At 39.6% G+C, this 25,317-nt stretch overlaps 1 protein-coding gene across 1 annotated transcript in view; it reads left to right on the top strand.

Moving 5' to 3' along the window:
• AKAP6 (A-kinase anchoring protein 6) overlaps positions 1–25,317 on the top strand; it is a 486,146-nt gene that overhangs the window by 331,084 nt on the left and 129,745 nt on the right. Inside the window, exon 8 of the mRNA XM_020870415.2 lies at positions 12,377–12,525. Coding sequence (XP_020726074.2) covers positions 12,377–12,525 — 149 coding nt within the window. The remainder of the gene's footprint in view (positions 1–12,376; positions 12,526–25,317) is intronic.

The raw sequence follows: 25,317 nt of genomic DNA, 5'->3' as shown, positions 1-25,317 counted from the left end.
TGGTCAGAGAAATTTTATAGCCTAAAGTACAAAGATTAGTATTTGTAATAATCTCATAGCTTAGTTGGTAAAGAATCTGCCTGCAGTGCAGGGGAACCTAGTTCGATTCCTGTGTTAGGAAGATCTGCTGGAAAAGGGATAGGCTACCCACTCCAGTATTCTTGGGCTTCCTTTGTGGCTCAACTGGTAAAGAATCTGCCTGCAATGCGGCAGACCTGGATTCGATCCCTGGGTTGGAAAGACCCCCTAGATGAAGGGAAAGGCTACCCACTCCAGTATTCAGTCCATAGGATCACAAAAAGTTGGACACGACTGAGCCATTTCACTCACTTACTTGCTGAGTATGATATTGAAATAGCTTTAAGCATCTTCCTAAATGTTGATATGTATTTTATTTTTAATGAGAAATATTTAAATACTTTTAAAAGTTTTTTATCCATTGATAAAAAGAATATCCTAACCAACTCAGTAATTGTTTCTTTGACTGTATTTTCAAAGTGTATCGGTCATATCCTTGAATAAATATTTTAGATCCTGTTATGTATGATATAATTTTTATAATTCTAGGTTATAGGTTCCCTAAGGACAAGCACCATGTCTGAGCCAGATTTGTATCTTCTACAATGTCTTACACATAAAGAGACTCTCAAAATATATTTGTCAAATGAAGAAATGAAGACCTTTAATCAACTTTATTCTAAAGAGAGATGCATTGCTCTGTAGTTCTTAGTCTCTGCTCCAACCCTTAGGAGAAGGAAACTTTGGTGTTCTAACTCAGTCCTATACACAGAACTCCTCCTTTGTATCACCAAATAATATTTGTACTTAATTAGACTTCACTTTCACTTTTCACTGTCATGCATTGGAGAAGGAAATGGCAACCCACTCCAGTGTTCTAGCCTGGAGAATCCCAGGGACGGAGGAGCCTGGTGGGCTGACGTCTATGGGGTCGCACAGAGTCGGACACGACTGAAGTGATTTAGCAGTAGCAGCAGAACGTGGCTAATCATGGATGTGTGATAAATGTCTTCCGAGAGTTCATTTTAGGATCTTGGGGAACAAAAAAACCCCTATAGATGTGACAACTCCCAATCCTGGAGTGAATATGAGGAATTCTGCCAAACAAAAGCATGGAGATTTCCAAATGGAGATTCTGATCAATCCTGAAAGTCCTTGTCAGAGTCTTTGGGGGTTTAGGGACCTGAAGGTGTTTCCAGAAGAATGAAGTTATTTGGGCCAGTTGCAAGAGATGAATTCTACAGGGAGGTTAGAGGGGAGGCATAAGGGGGAAAGGTGTGTGCTTAGACAGTGCATCCAAGGTAAAGAGAAAAGACTAGTAAAAGTAGGAAATATCCCCAAATAACAAAATTATCGTCAGAAAATGTGCAGTTCCCCTTCATTGTACTGATGGATTGCCATGGTCTTCCTGAGCTGGTGTGGATTCTTCCAAATACAAACTGTGACATTGCTGATGTCCCTTCCATAAGCTCAAATGACTGTTTTTTTATTTTAAATGGGAAATCAGGTTTTATTAAGCTTCAACACATTCTTACCCAGAAGACTTCAAACTTCATTTTGAAATGTATTGTGTAGCTTACTCCATTACCACAATAGGTGAAATTTTCATTCTATAAGCATGAGACCATTGTGGTTAGCTTTTAATATGATATGTGACATATAAGAGCACTCTATTAGCTGAATAAAATATTACCAAATGACTCAAAATAAAGAAGGTTTTCTTCTTCCTTTTCTCTAGATAAAAGTAAACAAGTTATATATATTTCAATAATTTTTGGTCAAAGAAAAAAATAGTCTCCTTTTTAAGAGAGAATAAAGCCAACTATTTTCAAAATTAAACTGAGGCTACAACCTTAAACTGTCTTATTTCTTTGTACATTTTAAACCATTTAAAATTTTCAAAATCTGTAAAATGTATTCAGCTAATTTATATAGATTGCCTATCACATACCATGTACTGTGCTGTGCTGGGTGCTGGGGATATGGTGATGAATACATAGATAAAAACAATGAATACATGGATAAAATATAGCAATGGATACATAGATAAAAGCCCCTGTCCACTCACAGCTTCCAGCCCACAATTGGAAGATAGACAATATAAAATAAGTTACCTATTTTGGCTACACAAGGTAAATATATATGAAGGACAGTAAGGATTACTGGGTAGGGGGGTGGGGGGTGGGGAGTAGGAGGCAGGAGGCAGTTGAAGTATTAAGTGGAAGATCAAAAAAGACCTGAATAAGAAGATGACATTTTAGCAAAGACTTAAGGGAGGTTAGGGATGGAGCTGTCGTGCAGACAAGGTCACAATGCCCCTAGAGCCCTGGAGCAAGCCCACTGGCCCTGCTGAAGCCGGTCAGGATAGGTTGAGGACTCAACTGTGGCATGTGGATAAAAGCCTAGTTGGAGTACATTCAAGAGAAAAGAGGAGAGGAATTGGGCATAGTGAGTATAGATAATGTGGATAACAGTGATTTTGCTATAATGAAGAACAGAGAAATGGGGCTTAAGCCAAGAATAGATTGGTATCAACTGATGTCAAGAGATTATTTTTCCTTTTTATTTATTTATTTTGTACGGTTGTGCTCAGTCTCTCTGTCATGTTGGACCCCATGCGACCCCATGGACTGTAGCCCACCAGTCTCCTCTGTCCCTGGAATTTCCCAGGCAAGATTACAGGAGTTGGTTGTCGTTCCTCCTCTGGGGGATCTTCCAAACCCAGGGAACCTGCGTCTCTTTTTTTCTCCTGCATCGGCAGGCAGAGTCTTTACCACTGCACCACCTGAGAAGCTCTTTATTTATTTTACCATGGGAGAGACACAGCATTTGGGGGGTGGGGTGGGGAATGTGCTAATGAGAATAATATAGTGGAGAGGAGAGGAAAAAACTTGAGGAAGAAGAGATGGGTGATTTGCTGCTGGGGTGATAATCTTTGCATAGATAAGAGGGGGTCTTTGTGTCTAAGTGGAGGGGATTGGTCTTGGGTAGAAATATGGACATTTTCCACAGAAACAGGAGAGAAAGCAGAGGATGTGGAGCCAGATGCAAGTGGCTGGGTAGATGTGGTGGGAAGCTATGAAGTGAACAGGCAGACCTACAGTGGCATGAGTTAAGAAAGAGTAAAATTAATTTTCTAACATTCTCAGGATACTTAACCCTAGGGATATGCAGTGACAATGAAATAATTGATATTTCTCAACTAAGTCAGTGCTTTTTAGGGCAAGGACAAGGCTTGTATCTGTATGTGATTATAAAAGTAAGTGTGGGTTTAATCCTTCAAGATTGTTAGAATAACTGAAATTTACCCCCCTCACCACCAAATTTACAATGGGCTAAATAACTATTTTGTTGTTAGACACATTATCAGAAGGAAGTATGTTGTTGCTGCTGCTGTTGTTGTTGTTCAGTTGCCAAGTCCTGTCCAACTCTGCGACCCCATGGACTGCAGCATGCCAGGCCTCCCTATCCCTCACCATCTGCCAGAGTTTGCCAAGTTCACGTCCATTGACTTGGTGATGCCATCCAACCATCTCATCCTCTGTTGCCCTCTTATCCTCCTGCCTTCAATCTTTCCCAGCGTGAGAGTCTTTTCCAATGAGTCGGTTCTTCACATCAGGTGGCCAAATATTAGAGCTTCAGCATCAGTCCTTCCAATGAGTATTCAGGGTTGGTTTCCTTTGGGATTGGCTGGTTTTACCTCCTTGCTGTCCAAGAGTCTTCTCCAGCCCCACAATTCAAAAGCATCAATTCTTTGGCACTTAGCCTTCTTTATGGTCCAGCTCTCAAATCCGTACATTACTAGAAAAACCATAGGCTTGTTTATATGGAACTTTGTTGGCAAGGTGATGTCTTTGCTTTTTAATACACTGTCTAGGTTTGTTATAGCTTTCCTGAAAGAAGTAATCATCTAATTTCCTGACTGCAGTCACCATCCACAGTGATTTTAAAGCCCCAAAAGAGGAAATCTGTCACTGTTTCTATTTTTTCCTCATCTATTCACCATAAAGTGATGGGACCAGATGCCATGATCTTAGTTTTTTTAATATTGACTTTTAAGTCAGTTTTTTCACTCTCCTCTTTCACCCTCATCAAAAGGGAGTATATAGTTGATGGGCTCAGGAGAATATCACTGAATTTGAATCACCACATACCAAGCCAAATTTAAATAGAATATTTTAGAACACTGTCTTGTGTTCTGACTAAATTATTAATATGTAGTCTAAATTTGAAGAGGAGTGTCTCTAATTATTTAGGCTATTCATGCTAAGTCACTTTAATCATGTCCAACTCTTCATTACCCCATGGACTGTAGCCACCAGTCTTCTCTGTCCATGGGATTCTCCAGGTAAGAATATTGGAGTGGGTTGCTATTTCCTTCTCCAGGGCATCTCCTCAACCCAGGGATCAAACCTGTCTCAATGAAGACATTTAAAATTCCATATGAGTAGCGGAAGTTCTAAAGATTTAATTGAAGTATCTGTTGTAAATCAAGGGTCTTCCCTGGTGGCTCAGTTGGTAAAGAATCTGCCTGCAATATAGGAGACCCAAGTTTGATACCTGAGTCAGGAAGATCCCCTGGAGAGGGAAATGGCAACCCACTCCAGTATTCTTGCCTGGGAAATCCCATGGACAGAGGAGAATGGCGGGCTACAGTCCATGGGGTTGCAAAGAGTCAAACATGACTTAGCAGCTAAATCTGCCTACATTGTAAATTGTGCATGCTAAGTTGCTTCAGTTGTGTCCAACTCTTTGAAACAATATGGACTGTAGCCCCACCAGGCTCCTCTGTTCTTGGGATTCTCCAGGCAAGAATACTGGAGTGGATTGCCATTTCCTTCTCCAGGGGATCTTCCTGACCCAAGGATTGAACCCGAGTCTCTTTTGTCTCCTGAATTGGCAGGCAGGTTCTTTACCACTAGTGACACCTGGGAAATAAAAGGGGGAAACATACTAACAATGATAAGTAGCAAAGCAGTTGTATTAAACCTCTGATAAGGCAGTGATTCTAACTTTATTATGTGTATTAGTCTTCTTCAGTTCAGTTCAGTTGCTCAGTCGTGCCCAAATCTTTGTGACCTCATGAACCGCAGCACACCAGGCCTCCCTGTCCATCACCAACTCCTGGAGTTTACCCAAACTCATATCCATTGAGTCGGTGATGCCATCCAACCATCTCGTTCTCTGTTGTCCCCTTCTCCTCCTGCCTTCAATCTTTCCCAACATCAGGGTCTTTTCAAATGAGTCACCTCTTCGCATCAGGTGGCCAAAATATTGGAGTTTCAGCTTCAACATCAGTCCTTCCAACTGAACACCCAGGGCTGATTTCCTTTATGATGGACTGGTTGGATCTCCTTGCAGTCCAAGGGTCTCTCAAGAGTCTTCCAACACCACAGTTCAAAAGCATCAATTCTTCTGTGCTCAGCTTTCTTTATAGTCCAACTCTCACATCCATACATGACAACTGGAAAAACCATAGCCTTGACTAGACAGACCTTTGTTGACAAAGTAATGTCTCTGCTTTTTAATATGCTGTCTAGGTTGGTCATAACTTTCCTTCCAAGGAGTAAACGTCTTTTAATTTCATGGCTGCAGTCACCATCTGCAGTGATTTTGGAGCCCCCCAAAATAAAGTCAGCCATTGTTTCCACTGTTTCCCCATCTATTTGCCATGAAGTGATGGGACTGGATGTCATGATCTTAGTTAGTCTACTAGGGTGGCAATAAAAAATACACAGACTGGGTGGCTTAAACAATGGAAATTTATTTCTTACAGTTCTGGAGGCTAGAAGTCCCAGATCAAGTAGTTGACAGGTTTGGTTTCTAGGAGGCCTCTCCCCTTGCTTGTGGATGACCGACTGCCTTCTTACTGTATCCTCACATGGCCTTTTCTCTGTGGGACCACTCTTCATCTTTTTATGAAGACACCAGTCCTGTTGGATTAGGGCCACACCCTTGTGATCTATTTAACCTTAATTATCTTTTTAAAGACCCTGTCTCCAATTACAGTCACATAGGTTTAAGGCTTCAACATACAATTTGAAGAGGACACATTATGTGAAATAAACCCATAACATTATTTTAAAAGTTTACTAGAGAGAAGTGAATTAATAGAATCTCTTAGGTAGGCATTCTCTCTGTTGGATTTCTGGGCTTCTGTCCTCTTGGAAACTGTTGATTCTCTTCTCAATGCGATGTCAGGAGGTAGGAACTTTATGAGTGTATCTGGGCTAACCCATCTCATGACAGAAGAAGGCAGATAGTAGATTAAGGCCATCACAGGAACAGTGACATCTTCTTGGCAGGTCATTGGAGAGCTGATTCCCTGAAGTGACATTCTCCATAGCCTCTCCCCTTCTGCTTTAGCCTCTTTGCATAAATGCCCCCAAAGCTGCAGCCATCATTCTCTGAACATGCCACATCCTTTTGTAAGTCTGGGCCTCTGAACAAATGAAGACTTCTACCTGTAAAGATATTCATCTGCTTCTTTACCTGACAAAGATATACCCATACTCCCAGATCTGGCTCAAATGTTACCTCTACCTGGCTTTTACTGCCCATTCCTCACCTTCATGCAATGTTTTATTTCCCATCCTCCCCCACCATCATTTTGCTCAGCGCACTTATCTACTTGTTGCCATGGCTCTTTCCTCCACTACACTGCAATCCCTTGAGAAAAGGGACAATGTTTTGTTCTTTGTACCCATAGTTCTTGGTGTAGTTCCTGACACATGATAAAGGCTTAGTGACTATATGAGCAATACATTATTTACTGAGCGTCTATCACATTCAAGATACTGCCTAGGTGCTGGGAATACAGAATGGCCAAGCAGACAAAGAAACACCATCCCTGTATGGAGCTTAGAGTCTGGAGACAGAGATAGAGAAAGTATAAGCCAGCAAATCTAAGAATTCTAAATTGAGATATGTGCTGTAAAGGAAACTAACACTGTTCTGAAGTGGAGAAAAATAGAGTGGGTCTACTTTTGATAAGGTGGACAGAGAAGCCTCCCTGAGAAGTAACATGTCAGCTGAGAGCTAAGGAATGAGAAGTCATTGGCAAGAGAATGTTCTAGAGAAAGGGAACAGTATGTGCAAAGGTCCTTAGAGGGGAAGGAGCTATTTGAAGAAGGAAGAAGGAAAGCATGACAAGGGGTATAATGATCAAGAAAGAGAGAAGTAGGGAATGAGGTCTAAGGTAGGCAGGAAGCAAATCTAATGAGCTATGTTCTAAGTTTGTGTTTTAGATCTAAATGTAGTATGAAACCAACTTATGTTTTATAGAGACCACTCTGACACTGTAATGGAAGAGCTGGGAGAGGCAGGAATGGGCAAGGGGGGATACACATTAGAAGATAATTGCTGTACTACAGGGGAGAGTTGATAAAGGCTTGGACCAGGCTGGCAGCAATGCAGACTGGGAAGACAGACTGGAGAGACATTTTGAAAGAAGAATCAACAGAATTTAGGGAGTAACTGGTTGTAGGAAATGATGAAGAGGAGTCATGGATGATTCTCAGGTTTCTGACCTAAGCAACACATGGTGCCATTTATTTAAAGGGAGGGTACTAAGAACAGAAAGTTTGGAGGCATGCAGAAAGGATGAGAATGGAGAGTGTTTTCAACAGCTATGCTTAAAGTAAATTGAGTTAGCAGTGGTTGATTGCATATATAAGTATGGCACTCAGAGGAGAGAATAGGGAGCTGTTACTACATAGGTAGCATTGAAAGCCATGGAAAAGAGTTTAAATAAAGAGGTCCAGAATTAAGCCCTGAAACAACAAGAACCAGTGATCCCAGATGTGAGTCAAAAAGATCAATGAACTATCTATAAAATGGATTTGGGGCTGGCGGAGAGGGAGGTAGAGTATTTGAGAATCCATCACTTTAGGTCAGCTGAGGTCTTATGCAGGCCTCAATTAGAATAAGAAAGAGCTGGTCCTTTTTCTCTTCTCATCATACACGGTTTCCCATGGCGTTCTCATTTCATCTCCTAGTGTCAGCCTTTGCCTCTGGGTTTATATTTCAGTCCTAATATTTCCACTTGCTTGCTGAGCATTTCATTTTGGGAATCATACTAGTACCTCAAAGCAAAAGTCTCTGTTTTAGCTCATTTGTTCCCTTTGTCTATGCTACTCATTTTATATTCCCATTGATGACACTGGCCAGGAAGTGAGAGGTAGATCTGTCAGTGAGTCTGTTCCTACTTGTTCCTTTTCATTTTTCTTAGTGAATAAATTATCAAATCTTGTTGATTACACATCAGTAATATTATTTAATATGCTATAGTCTATGTTTCTATTTGTAAAATATAGTCACTTTTAAAGTATCTACAATTGTCATTGTTCTCGTTGTTATTCAGTCGCTCAGTCATGCCCACCTCTTTGCGACCCCATGGACTACAGCATGCCAGCCTTCCTTGTTCTTCACTTCTCCTAGAGTTGGCTCAAACTCATGTCCTTTGAATCGATAAGGCCATCCAGCCATCTCATTCTCTGTTGCCTCCTTCTCCTGCCCTCAGTCTTTCCCAACATCAGGGTCTTTTCCAATGAGTTGGCTCTTCCCATCAGGTGGCCAAAGTATTCAAGCTTCAGCATCAGTCCTTTCAGTGAATATTCAAAGTTGATTTCCTTTAGGATTGACTGTTTTTTTTTCTCCTTGCTGTCCCAGGGACTCTCAAGAGTCTTCTCCAGCAACACAGTTAGAAAGCATCAGTTTTTCAGTGCTCAGCCTTCTTTATGGTCCTAATCTCACATCCATACATGACTACTGGAAAAACCATAGCTCTGACTAGACAGACTTCTGTCACCAATGTCTCTACTTTTTTAACTACTATTACTTTCACTAGTACTTTTTAGCTCTCTAGGTTTGTCATGGCTTTTCTTCCAAGGAGTAAGCGTCTTTTAATTTCATGGCTGCAGTCACCATCTGCAGTGATTTTGGAGCCTGAGAAAAGAAAGCCTGTCACTGTCTCCACTATTTCCCCATCTATTTGCCATTAAGGGATAGGACTGGATGGCCATGATCTTAGTTTTTTGAATGTTGAGTTTTACACCAGCTTTTTAACTCTCCTCTTTGACTTTCATCAAGAGGCTGTTTAGTTCTTCTTTGCTTTCTGCCATAAGAGTGGTGTCATCTGCGTATCTGAGGTTATTGGTATTTCTCCTGGCAATCTGGATTCTAGCTTGTGCTTCATCGAGCCCAGCATTTCTCATGATGTAGTCTGCATATAAGCTAAATAAGCAGGGTGAGACTATACAGCCTCGACATACTCCTTTCCCAATTTTAAGGCAGTTCATTGTTTCATGTCCGGTTCTAACTATTGCTTCAATAAATGAAATTATTTTAATCAAAGATTCAGTGTGACTATTTTTTTTAAGAACTATAATTTCTCCAAATCTTTCTCCTAAAAATTTATCTGTGGAGTAAAATACAGTATGAGAAAAAGTTAAGGCAGTTTGCAGAGAGATTTAGGCTGGCAAAGTCGTTCAACCTTAGCCGAAGAAACTTTGGTTCTATTTTTATCATCACGTTTTGAAATGAATCACTGAAAGCAGAGATAGAAATACAGATGGATAGGAAAAGCTGGGCCATCTAATTCATCTCCTTTTTAGCACAGGGAAGTTTCCAATGTCAAATGCCTATGAGATATTGTGCAATAAAAGTCTTAGATCATAGCATTTCAATCATTTTAGTAGGTGACTAATTGTTTCTCCAGTTGCTCTCAGCATTGTTCTCTGAATTCCTTTCTGGGAATCTGTGTCACACAAGAGGTGCTACCCTTGTGCACAGAGATGGCCAAGGATCTCAAAGGGCTGAGCTTCAATTATTTTTCCATGGTAGCGATGAGTCTATGTGAAGTTGGCCTCCCTCTTTACGTTGCTTTTTGTGACCAGTGGCACACATTTGTGAGATCTTTACCAAAAACAAGCAGTGGTCTAGTTTGCTACCGTAGGGTGGTTAAAAACTAACAGGGACCTCTGTGGATCAGATGTTCAGCTTTGGCATCTAATGGTGTAGATTCATTATTTTAATAGGATTTCCAAAAGAATAATTTGTGTGGGATGTCTCCTCATTATCCCCATAGTGTTGAGAAGGGGAGGAGTGGGGATAGCATTTGGAAAGATTTTTGTTTTTAAGTTATCTTTTAAAGATTATTTTATCACTACTTTTTATTGAAGTATAGTTGATTTACAACGCTGTGCCAATTTCTGCGGTACAGCAAGGTGACTCGGTTATTTACTTATAGACATTCTTTTTTAATATTCTTTTCCATTATGGTTTATCACAGGATATTGAATACAGGTCTCTGTGCTAAACACTAAGACCTTGTTGTTTATCCATTTTAAATGTAATATTTTGCATCTGCCAACCCCAAACTCCCAGTCCATTCCTCTCCTTCCCCCCTCCTCCTCGGCAACCACAAGTCTGTTCTCTATGTTTATGAATCTGTTTCTGTTTTGTAGATAGGTTCATTTGTTCATATTTTATTTATATCATATGGTATTTGTCTTTCACTTTATGACTTCACTTAGTATGATAATCTCTAGCTGTATTAAGTTCTTTGACTACTGTTCAGTATCTCTCAATGATCTCATATTTAGTTGCTTGGGAATATTGTATACTTTATTGAAAGATATAGAACCAATACATTTCTATTGTCTATTGTTTTTTTCTAATCATTGACTCCCTGTATTCAGTTTCATTTTCTTCCCCCCAACCATTAAAGAATATTCTTAGGTCTCTAGATATTTCTTCAAATTCTGTAATACCTGCAAACCTCTGAGTTGGCACTCGTCTGTGTTGTCATTAATATGCTCCATGACTTCCTTTTCTCCGTCTATTAATAAATAGGCTGACTAACACTAGATTTAGTGTTTCCTTTGTGCTTTCCACCAGCCACACCCTTTCTTCCCATACTGAAAATACTCCATGTAACATTATCCTTAGTTTATAGTGTTTGACATAATTCTTAATCCTTATGCAAGTCAATTAGTTTGGGCGAAAAAAGGTTGCATGAACCAATACATAGATTGCAGAAACTTCAATTACATGAATATAGTAATTTTAGTATTTTTTAAATTCTTCCTCAATATCTAGAGCATTCATAATTAGCTCCTGTGGAAAAAAACAAAATACAAATTCTAGAATGATTTGAGATCTTCCATTTCATAAGCTACCCATTTCCTTTACAGAGTCCTGATTCTCCCTTTTAAGCAGCTGCTACTTTGTGACACTTTTCTTTTTCCCCCACGATTGCGCCTATAAAACCAGGGTGTACAAGAGGCCTTGGCTGGCCATGGACATGAAGAGTAGAAGGTTATCTCTGACTCTGCTTTTCCTACATATTATGGAAATCTGGCAACTACCCAGCAACTGACCCAGACTTGGTCTTTCTGTAGGAAAATATATAATTAAATAATAAAGAAGTAGAAATTTTAAGGCTGTTGAGAAATGTTAAGAGGCATGTGGGATTTAGTGAAGCACACAAAAAGACCTTAAGAGCTCCTTTGGTCCACAGTACACATGTACTCAGCACTGGCCTTTTTCCTTCACCACAGGCAAGCATGCCACAGAGAAGACTTCATTCCCCGTTTTATCTGGTGTTCTGGGGAACTCTAAAGCCACAGGGATCACAACAGCTGCAATAAATAAAGCATCTCTTCAATACATTTCCTTGCCAAATGTTATTCAGCATTCTTTTGGCCTTGGTTTGATAGAAAACAGCATGGTGAACTTACTACCTTTCCTTTTAGTACAGTGAGCCCCAAGTATCTGTGAAAAATTTAACAATCCAAGCCTATATGTAAGCAAAATCACTGTTCTTTCTATTTTAAAATTATTAAGACAAAATACAGAGAACCAAAAAAAAGTAATGTAGGAAGTCTTATCCCTATTGAAGAGATATTGAATTAGTACTAGGCTTTTATATTCTCCTCAGGGTGAAGCTAATGAGAAGCATCCAGAGTTTGTGTCCATGCAAATGTATGGGTTGGAAGGGGACTCTTTAAAAAAAAAATGTTACATATGTGGCAGTGTGAGGAAGAATATTATTAAGGAATTTGAGAGAACTTTTATATAAAGTCTCATCATACAGTATTATGATCTCAAGGATATTTTGTGATATTTACTGAGTCTTCTGAGAGTTCATTTATTCAGATTATATTTTAAGGAGGAACTTATAAGATTCAGATCTAAAATATAATTCTGTAATATGCCCAGCTGATCCCATTAAATCCAAGCTGAAAAGGAGCGGTATAATGATGTGAACAATTCCCATTCTCTGTGTTGTTACACCTCACTTGAAATGCATTCCTTCCAGATTAAAACAGCCATTCCTCTTTGTTTCTCTCTCCAGGCTGAGGTTCAACTATGCTACCTGGAAGCACAAAGAGATGCTGTTGAGCAGATGTCCCTCAAGCTGTACAGCGAGCAGTACACCAGCGGCAGCAAACGGAAGGAAGAGTTTGCTGATATGTCAAAAGTTCATTCAGGAGGAGGCAATGGGTAGGGAGCTACTCTTTTTGTTGTTTTATTCTCTTAATCTCTACTTTTTTCAATGATGTTCCACTGGTCGGTGTTAGGCAGGCATTTCCTCCCACGCTAGCAAGAGTAGTGCGATAGACAAGGTCTTTATGTCCTTTTCCATTCATGCCAGAATTGAAGACTATGGATTTTATCAGTCTGTCATCTCTCCCAGGACTTCCTAACTTTGGTATTATTTGTTCAAAACAGTCTTGTGATTTTCTGAGCGTGTCTGTCACAACATTGTGCCTGTAATTTTCTCAGCGTATTTCCCTCTCTTTAAACCTCATAGTTTAAAGTCTATCTAAGCAAATTTTAAACACCAGAACCTCACTGGAAACAGGTAGAACATAATTTTTTGAAAATACAGATATTTAATAATTGTTTAGGGACTATGAACTAACTGGTTAGCATCGCATGAAGTCAAGTGGAATGATGGACTAGTGCTTATTATCTGTGTTACATGAAAAGACCCAGCAACTTCAATGACCCACCAACAGTTTCATTCAGCCTGAGATCTATGGCTGTATTTATATTATACTAACTACCCATGCTACTGAATAGTTAAGTAATGCATTCAAGTATTTCCAAATTACTTCAAAATTAAGCAAACATTCTCTGTGTGTGTGTGTATGTATGTATATATATATATATAATACATATATGAGATTTATAAAATGCTATATATTGTAAAATTTCTTTTCTGGCTCAATTTTAATATTTAGTAGGTGATTATTAAAGAGTAAAAGAGTATAATGAAATTTAATCATTTCATAATTTTAATGACTTGGTAATAATTATACTCATTAAAATGGAAAGAGTAACCTATTTTCTTTCATACTTGCACCAGACAACAAGGGAGAGAAACTGTTCCCCCAAGTTCCATAATGTGTTAACAGCATAGTGTAAACCTATGGGGAGTAACTCTAGCCAAAGTGTTCCTTCAAAAGGCAAAAGAAAAGAAGTCTTTCCATGCGCTTGCTTTCTTTTCTCTCTTACGTGCTTATAGTTCTAATGTGACAAAATTCTCGTTCAGATTTTGAGGATAAATTAACAACACAGGTTACAAATTCTGTCTTGTGATATAACCTGAGGTCTAAGAATGCAAGAAAAGAATTTGAGTTGTAATTCTTTTTAGGAAATGGGCAAGGGCTTTTTAACTTTTAAAATTTACCTCTCTATACAATTTGATGCTCTTTGAAGATATTTTTTATATATAGACATGTGAGCATGTATTTGATTCATCTTCTATGATTCAGAAGACATTTATTCACAAGAGGAAAAGCATGACAGCAAATTAGAAAGAAAAGGTTAAATATTCGAGCGTGAACAATAAGCTGTTTTGAGGCCTTAATGTGGTTTAATTTCTCTAAATGCCTAAATAGTCCCTGGTGTACCCACCACCAAAAACTGTAGGTCACATTTTCATGTTTTCTAAAAGCCCTAGGGATTGAGCTGTTACCACGTGCTTCTGACCTCAGATTCCAAGGGCCCAACCTGAGTATTTACTCTGGGCTCCACAAATCATAAATCTGCCCTGGGAATGGCTTAGTTAACAGCAAGCATTGTTCTGTGAAGTGGGAGTAGGTGAACTTGCCTGATATCCTTTGTTTACGCTCCTTGGGGTGCTGAAGGCTGTGCATTGTGAGGAAATTTAAGAGTGTGCTGAAGAAAAGGCAGCTATTTAATACTAAGGGCAAAAACCATATACTCCTGTTTTCTGTTTACACACAGAAAACCATTGTTTGAGAAATGTACGTGGGTGAGGTTATCTGGGGCGTCCTGCTCCTAAGACGCTTTGCTCCCACAGTTGAATCTGTAATTCTGAAACCTTAAGAACACAGCCTTCTAAAATTATCTGCTCCAATGATACATGAACTTCATTAACAGTTCCTTTTGTTACACAGAATGAGCATTGTTTTTGATAAGATATTGTGGGAATAATGTGGGCCTTCTAGGATCTTCATTCCATATGCAGATAGATATCCTATCCACTGAAGAGAACATTGTTGGTGATACAATCCATATATTTTTTTTTCCTCCTCCAGTCTATATCCATGCAAAGGAGAATATGTAGTTGAAAAATGTATAAGTTTACTCCAGGGAATACTCAGCTGCTAGATTGAATGGAGATCTTAAATTTCTAAGATTTTTGTGTAACCAAAATATTGTTTAGAAATGAATTTATAACCTCTCTGGCTTGATGAAAAGGTGTGTATCAAAGTGATTTAACACAGCTTGTGTACAACCATGAAATGTGTGTTTGACAGTCATGAATATGTGTGGTGGGAAGATTTCCCTGACAGCACGTGAAGCTGCGTGAGCTGTGGTAACAGAGTGTGTTCCTCTGTGGGAGATGCTGGGCGCTGGTTCCTAAGTAGCAAAGTGGGAAACCATGGCTTCCTGGAGGGACCTACAATGCTTGAGTCACTGGTGATTCTCAAAGGGAGCAGGTTGGTGCTTTTGACTCCTGTTGATTTAAATGAAAGCTTGTAGATTGTCTTGTTTGTTTCTTTCATCCTATAAATATTCACTGAAGGCATACTACGTGCATGGCACAATTTTCTGAGCAGATTTCATCAGGAACACTCTTTTGTAAATTTTGTAAAGTATAATCATCTGTCTTTCTGACACCTCTTTCTATTAAGGGGTTGTCTGATTTCATTTTTATAACGAATTTCAAAATCTTGTTTATTTTAGTAAGTAGTATCCTACTTCCTGTCAAGACTTAGAGTAGATTACAAAGCATGTCTTTTGTTTAGCTTATAAATAATAGAACTGGGAGGCAAAAAGACTGGGTGACAGGCTTGTCCAGGACCTCACCTCAGAGCCCTGAGTCATGATGCAGTGAACAGTCCATGAAGTCACACTTTGTCCTCTCTCTGAAAATTTAGCTCAGACCCTTGATAAACATTTCTCCCCCTATATCACATGTTATGCATGTTCCATACGGTATATGAAATTTGAATTATGGTATTGTCCTAATATAGAGAGACAGAAGAGTCTTAAGGCAATTTCATTTAAGCCACAAGGAAGTTTGGACAAAAACACTGCAAAGCAGGCTTAAGTGAAAAATGAAATTCATTAATTTGACAAATATTATTAAATACCTCCTTTATGAAGTACAGAGGTTAAAAGGCAAAAATGAAATGGTCCCTACCCTTGAGAAGCTCACAGTTTATTTAGTAGGAGGAACCAGATCTATAAACAACACAGAGTGAAGGATCAAAGTGATGAGTTAGGAATCTGCTTAGAGTAGGGAGTAGGGCTCATGGAAGGTGGGGCTCAGTTCTGACAGTGGTGGGAGAATTGGAGCAAGTCAGGAATGATAGAGAGAGACGGGACTCTAGAGGTGATTTTCGGAAGAGGGCTAGGGCAGGGGAAGAATTTTCCAGTTTAATCTGAACAAACATGTACTGAGCACTTACAAACACAGACTCTAGTCCCTACCTTCATGAAATTTATAGTCTATCAAGATAGCAGCATTAAACCAGTATTTCTCTGTATTGTGAAGAAGAAGGGGAGGCAGAGGGTGCTAGGGAAGCTTAGAGCAAACAACATGTGGACTCCATGAGGCCCATTCACCACACTATGCACTGCATCCTGGAGTGTGCTAGATACCCAGTGAATGCTGGTGCATAAATGAAAAACTAAAAAGAATCTAGTGCTTCGAGGGAACAGGGGTGTGGAATCATTATGCTGCTTGCTGTTCCATATGACTAGAGAACAAGGTAGAAAGTCAGAGGGAGTAGTGCCAAATAAGGCTTAGGAAGAAAGTGAAGCTGAGATCCTGGAGTTAATCACTGAGTTCATGGTTCTTAACTAGGATGCATCAAGATTTCCTAGGGAACTTTTAAGTTGAAAACTGCCTACCCATCTTACCTCCCTCAAAATTCTGATTCAAGAGGCCAGAGTGGACCAAGATATATTATACTTGATGCCCACTGCCAGTTGAGATCATTGCTCCAGTGGTTTTCAAAGAATGATCTCTAGACCAGCAGCATTAGTATCTCCTGGGAATCTGCTAGAAATTGCAAATTCTGGGTCCCACTCCAGATGTACTAAATTGGAAAATCTGAAGGTGGAGACGAGTAACAGATTAGAAATTAATGGGAGATGTGGAGACAAGATTGGAGGCTAAAGCCAGAAAGAGTCAATAAACCTTGGATGGGGCAAGTAAGAGAGAGAAAAGGGCCACTCTAATGTGGGGAGAGAAAGAAAATAGGAAGAAGACTCAGATTCAGATGATTTCTGTGTCATTCAGCATTTCGTGATTGTTGAGCAGGCTCTACTAGGCACTGGGGTTGTAGAGGCAGTGGGACATAAAAAGTGGCAGGGCATGTAAATCACGAAATCCTGCCAGGAGAAGTGTCACTGAGGCTGGCCCAGGGTCAGAGGTGACAGCCAGTGTTTCCCACAGTAGAGGCAATGTGTACAAACAGCTGGAACCAGTCTGAGATTCCAGCAAGAACAGGTTGGCAATTTTAAAACAGTATTCTGGCAGCACTCTGGAGAAGGGACTGGCATGGGCAAGACTAGACAGTGCTTGGTTAAGAAGCTATTCCAGTCATCCAAGTGAGAAATTGTTCTGGCCTGAAGACAGCAGGAATGGAAACTGAAGGAAGGAAGTTGAAGACAGAACCTGGTCCCTGAGTGAATGAGGGGCATTAAGGGAGGTGGGGTTTAAGACAGACCTCCGTGTTTCAGGCTTTTGCACAAGTGGACATGGTATTCAATGCAGGGGAGGAGCAGGGGGCCTGAGAGGAACTGACTGTTTGGGACAGAGTTCTTTTTTATGGTCTGCAGAACATCTAAGTAGAAATGCCCTGAAAGCAGATCTGAAGCTCAGGGATGTCTTGGGCTCCTCAACCATCAACAAGGACAGTATGGTGACTATGAGGTAGCAGGGGCTGAGCTTACTTGCGGTAGCATGTCCCCACAAAACCTGCCCCAGGCAGACATAGCAGTCTTTTTAAGAATGCTCATTTTAAAAGATATGGCAGAAGGAACATACCTCAACATAATAAAAGCTATGTATGACAAACCCACAGCAAGCATCACCCTCAATGGTGAAAAATTGAAAGCATTTCCCCTGAAATCAGGAACAAGACAAGGGTGCCCACTCTCACCACTACTATTCAACATAGTTTTGGAAGTTTTGGCCACAGCAATCAGAGCAGAAAAAGAAGTAAAAGGAATCCAGATAGGAAAAGAAGAAGTGAAACTCTCTCTGTTTGCAGATGACATGATCCTCTACATAGAAAACCCTAAAGACTTTACCAGAAAATTACTAGAGCTAATCAACGAATACAGTAAAGTTGCAGGATATAAAATTAACACACAGAAATCTCTTGCATTCCTATACACTAACAATGAGAAAACAGAAAGAGAGATTAAGGAAACAATACCATTCACCATTGCAACAAAAAGAATAAAATACTTAGGAGTATATCTACCTAAAGAAACAAAAGACCTATACATAGAAAACTATAAAACAGTGATGAAAGAAATCAAAGAGGACACAAACAGATGGAGAAACATACCGTGTTCATGGATTGGAAGAATCAATATTGTCAAAATGGCTATACTACCCAAAGCAATCTATAGATTCAATGCAATCCCTATCAAACTACCAACGGTATTTTTCACAGAACTAGAACAAATAATTTCACAATTTGTATGGAAATACAAAAAACCTCGAATAGCCAAAGTAATCTTGAGAAAGAAGAATGGAACTGGAGGAATCAACCTGCCTGACTTCAGACTATACTACAAAGCCACAGTCATCAAGACAGTATGGTACTGACACAAAGACAGAAATATAGATCAATGGAACAGAATAGAAAGCCCAGAGATAAATCCACGAACCTATGGTCACCTTATCTTCGACAAAGGAGGCAAGGATATACAATGGAAAAAAGAGAACCTCTTTAACAAGTGGTGCTGGGAAAACTGGTCAACCAGCTGTAAAAGAATGAAACTAGAACACTTTCTAACACCATACACAAAAATAAACTCAAAATGGATTAAAGATCTAAATGTAAGACCAGAAACTATAAAACTCCTAGAGGAGAACATAGGCAAAACACTCTCTGACATAAATCACAGCAGGATCCTCTATGACCCACATCCCAGAATTTTAGAAACAAAAGCAAAAATAAACAAATGGGACCTAATGAAACTTAAAAGCTTTTGCACAACAAAGGAAACTATAAGCAAGGTGAAAAGACAGCCCTCAGATTGGGAGAAAATAATAGCAAACGAAGCAACAGACAAAGGATTAATCTCAAAAATATACAAGCAACTCCTCCAGCTCAACTCCAGAAAAATAAATGACCCAATCAAAAAATGGGCCAAAGAACTCAACAGACATTTCTCCAAGGAAGACATACAGATGGCTAACAAACACATGAAAAGATGCTCCACATCACTCATTATCAGAGAAATGCAAATCAAAACCACAATGAGGTACCATTATACTCCAGTCAGGATGGCTGCTATCCAAAAGTCTACAAGCAATAAATGCTGGAGAGGGTGTGGAGAAAAGGGAACCCTCTTACACTGTTGGTGGGAATGCAAATTAGTACAGCCACTATGGAAAACAGTGTGGAGATTTCTTAAAAAGCTGGAAATAGAACTGCCATATGACCCAGCAATCCCACTTCTGGGCATACACACCAAGGAAACCAGATCTGAAAGAGACACGTGCACCCCAATGTTCATCGCAGCACTGTTTATAATAGCCAGGACATGGAAGCAACCTAGATGCCCATCAGCAGACGAATGGATGAGGAAGCTGTGGTACATATACACCATGGAATATTACTCAGCCATTAAAAAGAATTCATTTGAATCAGTTCTAATGAGATGGATGAAACTGGAGCCCATTATACAGAGTGAAGTAAGCCAGAAAGATAAAGACCATTACAGTATACTAACACATATATATGGAATTTAGAAAGATGGTAACGATAACCCTATATGCAAAACAGAAAAAGAGACTCAGATGTATAGAACAGACTTGTGGACTCTGGGAGAAGGCGAGGGTGGGATGTTTCAAGAGAACAGCATTGAAACATGTATATTATCTAGGGTGAAACAGATCACCAGCCCAGGTTGGGTGCATGAGACAAGTGCTCGGGCCTGGTGCACTGGGAAGACCCAGAGGGATCGGGTGGAGAGGGAGGTGGGAGGGAGGACTGGGATGGGGAATACATGTAAATCCATGGCTAATTCATTTCAATGTATGACAAAAACCACTGCAATGATGTAAAGTAATTAGCCTCCAACTAATAAAAAAAAAATTAACAACAACAACAAAAAAATAAAATAAATATATGCATGAAAAAAAATTAAAAAAAATAAAAGATATGGCTGATAGAGACATTTCTTATTCTTTCTTTTTTTTTTTTTTGATAGAGGCATTTTTATTTCAGCTAGAATCTTTCAGACTGTATTATACAAGTCTTTTAAAATAAAATTTGTATGTGTGCCAAGTCACTTCAGATGTATCTTGACTCTGTGCGACCCTATGGACTGCCAGGCTCTCTGTGCATGGGATTCTCCAGGCAAGAATACTAGACAGGGTTGTTGTGCCCTTCTCCAGGGGAACTTCCCATCCCAGGGATCAAACCCACATCTCTTAAGCCTACCTGCATTGGCAGGCGAGTTCTTTACCACTGCTGCCCCCTGGGAAACCCAAAATAAAACCATAGCATTGAAAATTCCAAGGTGATATCTTGATTAGCAGGAATTGAGAACTACTGTTGACTATTATTTTCTGTCTTCAAGCTGCTGGTGGAAACTTCTGATTCCAGCTATTAAAATGTATTAGGTCTGCTCAGATTGCTTCCAACTACATAAAAAAATTAGTTTTAGGGATGTATATTCACTCTAGTCTAAATTCTTAAAGGAGGAGAGAGAGCATACAGGATTAAAAATAAAAGATCAGAATTCAAGTTGATATATACTTTGGCCATCTGATGCGAAGAGCAGACTCTTTGAAAAAGACCCTGATGCTGGGAAAGACTGAAGGCAAGAGGAGAAGGGGATGAAAGAGGGCAAGATGGTTGGATGGTATCACTGACTCAATGGATATGAGTTTGAGCAAACTCTGGGAGATGGTGAAGGACAGGGAAACCTGGCATGCTATAGTCCATGGGGTCACAAACAGTCGGACAGACACAACTGAGCAACTAAACAACAACATCACATAGGGATATGTGTGCGCATGTGTATGCATGTCTGTGCACACATATTAAGGGTTACTGTAAGTAATAATATGGAGTAGAAGAGTAGGGAGATGTTTCCTGACTCTGCTTCTGGAGGGAATTTCAAAGGGCTTTCTGTTCTTGTGGTAAAGTTCTAGAAGATACTTCAGTCTCACTCATACTCCAGCCTCTGGCTGAGGGGGAATTTGGGCAATGTCCACAAATGGATGTGTAGTCAGGTTTGTTCTCTGTAAGAATGTAGAAGTATTCATCCCACATCATGTAATGTTTTAGAGTAAATTTTACGTTCAAATACAAACAGTATACACAGGTTATTTCTAAGCACAACAGGTTGAATTAAATGAACTTTAACTAGACAAAAGGTTAAAAGTTAGGCAGCAAAAATAAATCCATTTTCCTTTAGGAAATGAAGTATTCCTGAATCATTGTGATAATGTACACACACACACACACATATGCATATAAAACACTTCCAAAGAGAAATAATGTTGACAGATGAAAACAAATATATCACTATTTAAAACATTACTTGATTAAAGATCAAATAAGCAATCAGTTCAGTTCAGCTCAGTTCAGTTGCTCAGTCGTGTCCAACTCTTTGCGACCCCATGAGTTGCAGCACGCCAGGCCTCCCTGTCTATCATCAACTCCTGGAGTTTACTCAAACTCATGCCCATCGAGTCAGTGATGCCATCCAGCCATCTCATCCTCTGTCGTCCCCTTCACCTCCTGCCCCCAATCCCTCCAAGCATCAGGGTCTTTTCCAATGAGTCAACTCTTCACATGAGGTGGCCAGAGTCCTGGAGTTTCAGCTTCAGCATCAGTCCTTCCAATGAACACCCAGGACTGATCTCCTTTAGGATGGACTGGTTGGATCTCCTTGCAGTCCAAGGGACTCTCAAGAGTCTTCTCCAACACCACAGTTCAAAAGCATCAATTTTGCGGCACTTAGCTTTCTTCACAGTCCAACTCTCACATCCATACATGACCACTGGAAAAACCATAGTCTTGACCAGACGGACCTTTGTTGACAAAATAATGTCTCTGCTTTTTAATATGCTATCTAGGTTGGCCATAACTTTCCTTCCAAGGAGTAAGTGTCTTTTAATTTCATGGCTGCAGTCACCATCTGCAGTGATTTTGGATCCCCCAAAAATAAAGTCTGACACTGTTTCCACTGTCTCCCCATCTATTTCCCATGAGGTGATGGGACCAGATGCCATGATCTTAGTTTTCTGAATGTTAAGCTTTAAGCCAACTTTTTCACTCTCCTCTTTCACTTTCATCAAGAGGCTTTTTAGTTCCTCTTCACTCTCTGCCATAAGGGTGATGTCATCTGCATATCTGAGGTTATTGATATTTCTCTGAGCAATCTTGATTCCAGCTTGTGCTTCTTCCAGCCCAGCATTTCTCATGATGTACTCTGCATCTAAGTTAAATAAGCAGGGTGACAATATACAGCCTTGATGTACTCCTTTTCCTATTTGGAACCAGTCTGTTGTTCCATGTCCAGTTGTAACTGTTGCTTCCTGACCTGCATACAGATTTCTCAAGAGGCAGGTTAGGTGGTCTGGTATTCCCATCTCTTTTAGAATTTTCTACAGCTTATTGTGATCCACACAGTCGAAGGCTTTGGCATAGTCAATAAAGCAGAAATAGATGTTTTTCTGGAACTCTCTTGCTTTTTTGATGATCCAGCGGATATTGGCAATTTGATCTCTGGTTCCTCTGCCTTTTCTAAAACCAGCTTGAACATCTGGAAGTTCTTGGTTCATATATTGCTGAAGCCTGGCTCGGAGAATTTTGAGCATTACTTTACTAGCGTGTGAGATGAGTGCAATTGTGCGGTAGTTTGAGCATTCTTTGGGATTGCCTTTCTTTGGGATTGAAATGAAACCTGACCTTTTCCAGTCCTGTGGCCACTGCTGCGTCTTCCAAATTTGCTGGCATATTGAGTGCAGCACTTTCACAGAATCATCTTTCAGGATTTGAAATAGCTCAACTGGAATTCCATCACACCCACTAGCTTTGTTCGTAGTGATGCTTTCTAAGGCCCACTTGACTTCACACTCCAGGATGTCTAGCTCTAGCTCAGTGATCACACCATTGTGATTATCTGGTTCATGAAGATCTTTTTTGTACAGTTCTTCTGTGTACTCTTGCCACCTCTTCTTAATATCTTCTGCTTCTGTTAGGTCCATACCATTTCTGTCCTTTATCGAACCCATCTTTGCCTGAAATGTTCCCTTGATATCTCTAATTTTCTTGAAGAGATCTCTAGTCTTTCCCATTCTGTTGTTTTCCTCTATTTCTTTGCATTGATCGCTGAGGAAGCCTTTCTTATCTCTTCTGGCTATTCTTTGGAACTCTGCATTCAAATGGGAATATCTTTCCTTTTCTCCTTTGTTTTTTGCTTCTCTTCTTTTCACAGCTATTTGTAAGGCCTCCTCAGATAAGCATTTTACCTTTATGCATTTCTTTTCCATGGGGATGGTCTTGATCCCTGTCTCCTGTACAATGTTACAAACCTCCATCCATAGTCCATGAGGCTCTCTGTCTATCAGATCTTGGCCCTTAAATCTATTTCTCACTTCCACAGTATAGTCATAAGGGATTTGGTTTAGGTCATACCTAAATGGTCTAGTGGTTATCCCTACTCTCTTCAGTTTAAGTCTGAATTTGGCAATAAGGAGTTCATGATCTGAGCCACAGTCAGCTCCTGGTCTTGTTTTTGCTGTCTGTATAGAGCTTCTCCATCTTTGGCTGCAAAGAATATAATCAATCTGATTTCGGTGTTGACCATCTGGTGATGTCCATGTATAGAGTCTTCTCTTGTGCTGTTGGAAAAGGGTGTTTGCTATGACCAGTGTGTTCTCTTGGCAAAACTCTATTAGCCTTTGCCCTGTTTCATTCTGTACTCCAAGGCTAAATTTGCCTGTTACTCCAGGTGTTTCTTGACTTCCTACTTTTGCATTCCAGTCCCCTATAATGAAAAGTACATCTTTTTTGGGTGTTAGTTCTAAAAGGTCTTGTAGATAGGTCTTCATAGAACTGTTCAACTTCAGCTTCTTCAGCATTACTGGTTGGGGCATAGGCTTGAATTACTGTGATATTGAATGGTTTGCCTTTGAAATGAACAGAGATCATTCTGTTGTTTTTGAGATTGCATCCAAGTACTGCATTTCGGACTCTTTTGTTGACTATGATGGCTACTCCATTTCTTCTAAGGGATTCCTGCCCACAGTAGTAGATATAATGGTCATTTGAGTTAAATTCACCCATTCCAGTTCATTTTAGTTCGCTGATTCCTAGAATGTCGACATTCACTCTTGCCATCTCCTGTTTGACCACAGCAATAAGATATATTGAATGACTTCCAATACCTGAGAAGGGGTGTAATCACCTCTGGATTTCACTACACTAGGATAATCTTTCTGGTTTTCTGTTGAGCCAAAGGCCAAAAATATCCTTGTGCAGCTGGGTGAACATTCGTGCTCACTCATATTCTCTTTCTCTCAATGAACATTTTGAATTTCTGCTCAATGGTTGTTTTTGGAACATTTTTGCATATTAATAAAATTTTTCTTTTTGGTACACACAGTCATAAACTGTGTGCTGATATTGGGAATACTGTCACAGATAAATCACTAGACAATCCAAGGCGAACTCATTTCCACCCTGCATTTTAACCTTCCTCCCCTGATTTTCACCCTGTCTCAAACTAATGAACAACTGATCAGTGTTCAGTCCAGGTTCTTTTTGTTCCTTCTGTTGTGTTCTGGTGTTATCACATAGTAAGATCACAATGCATCCTGTAGTCAAAGGAGCAAAAAGTGCCTGAAAACCTCCTTAAAAACTGATATTCTGGGCACTATGATTATTAAAATAAGTCTTAGCAGCTGTAAAAAGAATCTCACCAGTAAAAATGTATTATTTGGGATCATAATATCATATCCTTCTAATGTTCAAATACATTAAACTAATTTTAGACCTAGATAGTCTTCCACTTCAGTAATCTAATGCCATCCATACCAAGAGCCAACAAAGGATGAACTAAAGCAGTAGTGGCATAATTACTGGGGAAGTATTATTTCAAAATTAACAGTAAAGTCAACTATTTATTTATTTATTGATATAACTCCTTTCCATCTTAACAATGCTGAAACAATTTCTGTGCTGCTTTGGAAAGTTTATGGGATCAATTGAAGAAGGAAAGAGATATGAGAGAGTCTAAAACAAATCTAATCTGCCTCATTTTAATGTGCAGAGCTTAACTCTTTTCTTTAAAATGTATTCCTTTATGCATTCCCACATCACTTTCACAAAGGATTTAAGTCAACTTACCAAAAATATTTACAATAAAATAGAATAAATATTTGACTGAACTCAGTTAGGTAAAAGTAAAATGTGTACCAGAAAACAAAAAAAAGTGTATCTTCTGTGCATGCCCTCAAGAAGGGCAATGATTTGGCTCTAAGCTTTCCACATCCAAAGAAAAGAGTGAAATCTCATCCATCAGAAAATTCATAATATCCTAAGATTA

This window comes from Odocoileus virginianus, chromosome 16, assembly GCF_023699985.2.
Source record: "Odocoileus virginianus isolate 20LAN1187 ecotype Illinois chromosome 16, Ovbor_1.2, whole genome shotgun sequence".
In the NCBI taxonomy this organism is placed as follows: Eukaryota; Metazoa; Chordata; class Mammalia; order Artiodactyla; family Cervidae; genus Odocoileus; species Odocoileus virginianus.
Note: the sequence above shows the minus strand (reverse complement) of the source record. Positions and strands in the feature narration are given on the sequence as shown.